This window comes from Terrapene carolina, unplaced genomic scaffold (assembly GCF_002925995.2).
Source record: "Terrapene carolina triunguis isolate 2854851 unplaced genomic scaffold, T_m_triunguis-2.0 Scaffold28710, whole genome shotgun sequence".
Classification (NCBI taxonomy): Eukaryota; Metazoa; Chordata; order Testudines; family Emydidae; genus Terrapene; species Terrapene triunguis.
This window is the reverse complement of record NW_020693061.1, coordinates 1-7,770: the sequence shown is the minus strand read 5'-3', so window position 1 is coordinate 7,770 and position 7,770 is coordinate 1. Positions and strand designations below refer to the sequence as shown.

Sequence of the window (7,770 nt, the reverse complement as noted above, 5' to 3'; positions counted from 1 at the left end):
TTATGGTGAGTGGTGCTGTCTGCAACTATCGACATTAATTCATGTATGAAAAATGTTACAAGTCATTAGAGCCACTCTTTACTGTCATCAGTGAAGATGGACTGACAAAGACTACATTGTCCACTGGCAACATTTGAAAAGATGAGCTCTAAGAATCTATCTACCAGTTTTAACTACTCTAGTAAAAGTAATTGTATATTCACTGAGCAGTTCCACAAACAATTTATTGTTTCTTTTTTGGTGAGGTTTTTTTATACTTAATTTCCAACGCTTTATTTTGTAGCACTGGAGATAAGTGGCGTTCCAGAAGGAAAATGATAACTCCCACGTTCCACTTCACAATCTTAGCTGATTTTCTAGAAGTTATGAATAAACAAGCCAATATTTTGGTTGATAATCTTGAAAAGCACGTTGACAAAGAGCCCTTTGATTGCTTTCTAGACATCGCTCTCTGTGCCCTGGATATAATCTGTGGTAAGTCCTGGTGATGATTCAACAGTTGCTATAAAAGTGCTGTAAATGATGAGGAGACTACAGCTGTCCACAATGCTACAGTTTCATTTGTTGAGATAATTGACAAAAAAGCCCTGCTGGTCTTGTACCACTACTTTTGTATTATCAATAATGAACACATCTTTTCTGTTTTAATTATGTTTGTGTCTATCTGAACAATCAAACATTGTGTTATGGGGCGGAACAGGAATATGGAATCTAACCTGAGGGAGAGTTAAAGGAACAGGAATGTTAGGACTAGACTCACAAAGAGAGTACACATTCTAAAAAAAGAGAAACACCATGAGATGAGGATGTAAATGGCTGCAATGCTTTCATGCAACACCTGGCCAAATGTTCTCAATGTACTTCTGGCTTTCCACCCAGCTAACGTATTCTTAATAAGTTTCTCTTTTCTCTTTCTAGAAACTGCGATGGGCAAGAATGTCGGTGCGCAGAACAATAGGGATTCTGAATATGTCCGTGCTATTTATAAGTAAGTGTAGATCTTTCAAGTCTGTCTTATAGTTTTGTTGGTGTAGGATTGAGAATGCCAATGCCAGCTATAGCACCTCAAATCTTTCTAAAGCAAAATCTGGTAGGACAACCAGGCCTGCACAAGAGCAACAGTTCACCTACGCACAAGGCCCGCTGTGCAAGTTAGGTCTTTCATTACCCATGTGTGGGGATGGGGGAGTGTATATGGAGGTAGAGTGGCAGGACGATGGTAGAACCTATGCAAGCTGTACGTGCACAGAAGAGACCTCTGTAATGGCTCCACAAGGCTAGCTGCCGTAATGTGTGAACATGTTGCAGTTGCAAATCAGCCCTTCCATAGCTAATATTGGCTGGACTAGTCACCACAGCTCCTTTGAGCCTTCTTTGGGGCGGAGGCGGAGGAGGGGGGACACTGAATCTACATAGCACATTGGGCCCAACTCACTGTTGATTTGCACCTTGTATACATATTTACACAGTGCAAAGTGAGTGAAATGGTGTCAGGTTAGAATGGTAATGTTTTTCACTCGTCGTGTGTTAGTGTAAAAGACTACAGGAGGTGCAACACAATAGTGAAGTAAGAATAAATTAGAGTCACACCCTAGCAGTGTAAAGTGACCTTACATTGAGTGTAAGTGTAATTTATTCTAATTCCAAGGCCCCCTTTTATTGCCACAGAAGTATAAAAGCGCCTTAGTGACCATAGAATCAGACCATACCGGTCTCCCTCAGATTATATTAGAACAAGCATTGCATTGGTAATACAATGATTTGTTTTGTGACTGATCCTATTGCAAACGCAGATTAAATATTGTGGACTTCAGTAGAGTTATTCCAGGTTTACATAAGTGTGACCAAGAGAAAAAGTTGGCCCTAGGTTTTTTTTTCATAGTGGCAAACTTCTTGGATTAATACTGATTTGTATGGGAAAATAGATTTCACTGGACAGAAAAATTTCTATACATAAAAATGTGAAAAGTATTATAGCCGGTACTGAGCATTATAATTAATTAAAAGTGGATTGAGGGCATCCCTAAAGATTAGGCAAAATGGTTTGTGTCTGCTACATCAAGTGGTACTTGCATCATCCTGTCCAGGACCAGGAAATTTAGACTCTATTAGGCTCTTGTGGACATGTTGTGAATATGTTTTTAGAAATAAATATTATAATGCTATTTTTTTTAACCTAGGATGAGTGACCTCATTCATCATAGACAGAAGTCTCCTTGGCTTTGGTCTAACTTGATGTACCCTATGTTCCAAGAAGGAAGGGAACAAACTAGAAACCTCAAGATCCTTCACAGTTTTACTGACAATGTAACCCGTTATTCCTTTTTCTATTGTGTTCCCATCAATGAGGAGAAATAATGTAGTAAATATAGAGATTCCAAATTGTGAATGTGGTGACAGAGAATTAGCCATTGGGAACATCACCTTATCTGTGGTACATATATAATAGGAGAACTGAATGTTTATGATATTCAGTCCCTAAAGAAATCCTCTGAAGAGGAGAGAATGTGACTTAGGCTAGGTCTACACTACCTGCCTGAATCGGCGGGTAGAAATCGACCTCTTGGGGATCGATTTATCGCGTCCCGTCAGGACGCGACAATCGATCCCCGAATCGACGCTCTTACTCCACCAGCGAAGGTGGGAGTAAGAGCCGTCGACGGGAAGCCGCGGAGGTCGATTTTGCCGCCGTCCTCACAGCGGGGTAAGTTGGCTGCGATACGTCGAATTCAGCTACGCTATTCGCGTAGCTGAATTTGCGTATCTTAAATCGACCCCCCCCCCTGTAGTGAAGACGTAGCCTTAGAACTTGTTGCTTGAGCGTTGGTTTTAGCCAATGGGTCACCCTCACATGGTAATAGTATAACTTAGTTGTAACTCGTGGTAAAAAAAAAAAAAAAAAATCACATAGAATCATCCTAATTGCTTTAACATGTAATATTCTGAACATTTTACAATAATCAGATCTCTACACCCTAAGGCCTGTAACAGCTAAAATATTTTAAAATGGCATTCTGCTTTGTTCTGGTGCTTTGTCCAGTACTTAAATATTTCAGTTCAGATCTGAATTTTGAGGAAATGATAGAAATTTAGACTGCATGGAAAACTTAAAAATAAAAACCTCAATGAATACACTTCAGCCAGGAAAAAATACATGGAGATGATCTATTTTTTATAAAAGTCCACTATTTTCTCTTAATTTTAAATCCATAGAAGTAACATCTGATTTTAATTCATTTTCTCCAGCTACAATGGTGTGCTTAACATGGGTAACCATTCAAATCCTGTCTTTCTTTCTATAACAACTTGATGCTGATTTGCATTCTGTGTGATGCACTATCACTGTACAGTATTATAATATTGCTTACTACAGACACGGCGTTGAAGACTCAGAAATGAAGGACAATCAAAGCAAAGAGCCAGCATGGACTTAAAAATTCAGATTCTACATGATTCACAACCCTGACCTGTGCAAACTCAGTGTACAATAGGAAAACAAATACTAAGGGAAATACTAAGGGGGTGGGTATAGATGTCGCTTAATATCACCAACCAGTGCATAGTATGGAGTCAGCGGTAGAGTCAGTCTTTAAATATCTGGGATAAAAGTTATTTTAAAATACGTGTATTTAAAGCAGTGGCCACACACTTAGATTGTGGAATCTAAACTGTGGAAAAAATAATATATTGATTTATTTATATCTAAGGTTATTGCAGAAAAAGCCCGTGAAGTAGAGAATGACACACAACAGAAAGATGACTTTGATGACAACTGCGAACAAAGTGTGCCCAAAAGGAGAAGGGCTTTTCTTGATATGCTTCTCAGTACAACTGATGATGAAGGGAACAAACTGAGCTACATGGATATTCGAGAGGAAGTGGATACTTTCATGTTTGAGGTACTCCAACTAAACGGAATGGTGCCAATCTCTTCCCACAATGAATCTCTTTATACTTCTGATCGCTTTTGTCAGCTGTCTTTGGACCCTTTCCATTACACTTATATCGGTTGTGATACAGGATGACTGGAAATGATCACACTGGGTGTGGTTCCCTGCCGTACTGCTCCAGTTTTTTGCTGCTGTAACTCTGTACTCCCAGAGGCAATGGAATTAATTGTACTGTGGTTGCTCTTACTCTATGGCATAATTAGAGTACATTTGATTAAAATTAAACTACTTGTACTAAAATCTGTTGCTAGTGAACATTCTCTTGTTTTCTTTAGCATATAGTACCTAAATGGCTGAGTTTTATGTTTGTAATAAATAATCTTAGCAAAATTAAATTGCTTTGCCCTCTTCTGGTAATTGATGGTAATACTGTATATTTTATCATGGGATAGTAAAGATAGTGAGTAACTAAAAAGTCAGGTATACTTACATTTCATTATAAAGCGGTGAAGAAGGGCAAATGCCCTTCCAACAGTTGACTGAGGAAAAAATAGTGACTTTAAGATTGCTATATAGTGTTTAAATTATTGTGACTGTCGAGAGAGATTTAGTGGGTCAACAAGTTTATGTCTACAAGGAAGCAATAGCAAACCTCTTCCTCACAGAGACTGAACACAGAGGAAGACCCTTCACCCAGCCAACATAGAAAAGATAAGTAATAGAAGAGGGCTGGCAAAGGGACTTCTGCTTATTAAATATTATGATTTACTTCAGTTTTTTTCTTATCTTAGTCTCCATCCATTCTATTACATAACTGGTTATTTCTTGTTCAGTCTTGGGTACCAAATTGTTACATGATTCATATACTCTTACCTTTTCTTCTGTATCTATACAGTTAGACTACACCACTATAATGTCCCTAATTCTTTGTATATATTTATCTTCATATGCATGAGGATAATGGAGATCTGAACATCTTAGTAAATCTGTACTCTTAGGGGCATGATACAACAGCTGCTGCTATGAACTGGGCCATCTACTTACTTGGATGCCATCCTGAAGCCCAGAATAAAGTTCACAGAGAATTGGATGAAGTGTTTGGTAAGTTTCTACTCTTTCCTTGGATGTGCGTGTAAGTTTGCATGGTACAGTATATAGTTTACATATTCATTTCTGTGTAGAGGTTTAAAAAGGCAAATAAACCACAGTACAGCCACTGTATGTGCTGTAACTCTTCTGTGGAGAAATCGATGTCACTAGGAGTTGGTTGGATGCTAAGGGAGTCGTGACAGGTTTTAATACTTAGATTGTAAGCTTTTTTTGGGAAGAACCATCTCTTCTATATTTGTACAGTGCCTAGCACAATGGGGTCCTAGTCCATGACTAGGGCTCTTCAATGCTATCTCAATACAAATAATAAATAATAATAGTTTAAGGACATCACAAGAATGAAAATTGAGATAAATGATTCAAACTCATAAGCACAGTGGTGCAGTTGTAGTTTGGTCATCATTTAAGATAGCTGTGGGCCTCTTAAGATAGCTTGTGTTTTTTAATCTGATTCAGACAGTTGTCTCTCACACCCCTGTTGTGATTCTGATCAGGGAACTGTGACCGGCCTGTCACAATGGATGACTTGAAGAAGCTTCGATATCTTGAGTGTGTTGTTAAAGAAGCCCTTCGTCTCTTCCCTTCTGTTCCATTCTTCGCCCGCACCACAAGTGAAGATTGCCATATTAGTAAGTAGTTCTCAGCCTTTTGTCTGTATTCATCATTTTAGGTATGATAAATACCTGCTCCATCAAGGTGCTGCCTGCGTCAAGAATTTGTTTTGAGCTTTGTATCCATTTAGAGAAAGCCACTTACTTCACTGGCATGTTGATCCTGTTTTTGCAGGAGGATTTAAGATACCAAAAGCAACAGAGGTAATTGTGATTCCTTATGTGCTGCACAGAGAACCGGAAATTTTTCCAGACCCGGAAGAATTTAGGCCTGAGCGATTCTTCCCTGAGAATTCTAAGGGAAGGCACCCGTATGCATATGTGCCCTTCTCTGCTGGACCCAGAAACTGTATTGGTACGTAGTAAAGTGTAATAGGTCCCATCTATGTTTATTTTCTTACCACTTGGGTGAAGGTGCCTTTACTGTAGTACCCACAACAGAGCCTATGAATTTGAATGGAGATTTCAGGTCTCTGTGGCTGATAACTGCAGCAGAGCAATTTTTACCAGTATCTCACATTATTATTGTCACAATATTTTCTTTCTTCCCGTGGGGTTCGTCAGAGTCCACATTACACCCACTTTATTGTTTTCCTCCTTACTGGGACGCGCTCCATATGTAGCACTGTATCATGCTAACTTCAGTTCTGCTCAAGAGGCCTGGACACATCCTCAAGACTCCAGAACCCGTCAAAGACACCCTGACAACTCACTAGGGAACAACATGAGCTACTGTCTTTCTCTCCTTTCCCTTGGGATATGTTTGCTGGCTACACAATGATCTCAACCAGCAGGCTGGAGGGGAAAGTTTAAGAACACTCCTCTGTCTTCTGTACTTATTGCTGAGGTGTTCACTGAATTCCTAAACTTGTAAGCTGTTCAGGGTATGGATTGTGTTTGCAATTGTTTCTCTGAAGCACCTAACAGAGCTATGGGTATTAAAAAATAAACAACTTTTGGAGTATTGTGTATATTATATAAGTTGTTGTGACATCAGAGAAGCTGTCCCTCTATTGATCCTTCATCTAGAAGCACTATTCTACCTCAAATGGGTCAAAATACTGAAAGGAAGGTAAATTTCCATTAGTCTGATCTCATTTCATTTTCAGGATTTCATTCCATTTTGTATGGGTCAGTCCCAATGACAGAAGCACCACAATTGGCAATGCTCTCAGCAGCAGGTGCTGAGATTCTTCAGTCAGCAGTGCGAAGTTATAGTAGACATTCTCAGGAGTCCAAATATTTAGTGAAGCAAAAATTAACCTGCCCCATCAAAGATTACTCTTTTGTTCTTGATCAGATCTTCGTGTGTTGAAAGATGATCTAATTTATTATACCCAGGCTAATTAATTATTGTTTCTAGAGCACCCAAAGAAGTCTGGATGCTTTGCAGACATAAAGATTCCTGCATAGATAGATGGCAGTCTGAATAGACAATGTACAGAGAAGGGGTTGAGGGAAGGGTGAGATACAGCACAAGACAACTTTTTAAAATCCACACCTCTTTTGAGTTAAATCTTTGGCTAAGGGCTTGTCTGCACTTGAAACACTGTCGACCTAGCACTGTCTACCCCGGGGGTTAGGTTGGTATAGCTGCGTCTCTCAGGGAAGTGGATTTTTCACGCTCCTGAGAGATGAAGCTATACTGATGTAAATTTCTAGTGTAGACCAGGGCGAATAGGTTGGTCCGTGACCCTTATCAATTTGCTTAGTTCTTTTTTTTATTTCTATTTTTTCGCCCCTCCTCTTTCCTTGTAAACCTTTGATCGTCTGCCTAATTCCTCCGCCTCCCTACCACACCAGCACACTCCACTTTTAGGATAAAAAATAGACATAATTCTGTCCTTCCTCTTGTGCGTGCACATCCATTCAACCCTGAACTTGGCCCATATTGGTTTATAATCTGTGACACCAGATGCACGTTATCCCCATGCTGCATTTTGTGGGAAACCTTTGCTGTGTAATTACGAGTACTAAACTACTACTGTTTCTGTTCCAATTTAACCTGAAGGCCAGCGCTTTGCACAGATGGAAGAGAAAGCTGTTCTAGCCATCATCCTACGACGCTTTTGGGTGGAAACTAGTCAAGAGCGAGAAGGGCTTGGCCTCGTGGGAGAACTAATACTTCGCCCAAATAAGGGCATCTGGATCCAACTGAA

The 7,770-nt window shown here is 39.6% G+C and overlaps 1 protein-coding gene across 1 annotated transcript; it reads left to right on the top strand.

Moving 5' to 3' along the window:
• Positions 1-283: 283 nt before the first annotated feature.
• Positions 284-7,766, top strand: LOC112125751 (cytochrome P450 4V2-like; the record flags this gene model as incomplete). Its single annotated transcript, XM_026662603.2, has 8 exons — positions 284-474; positions 919-988; positions 2,181-2,307; positions 3,708-3,899; positions 4,889-4,991; positions 5,495-5,629; positions 5,787-5,966; positions 7,623-7,766. Coding segments are annotated over 8 exons (1,142 nt in total), but the record flags the coding sequence as incomplete, so codon positions are not given.
• Between the last annotated feature and the right edge of the window lie 4 nt (positions 7,767-7,770).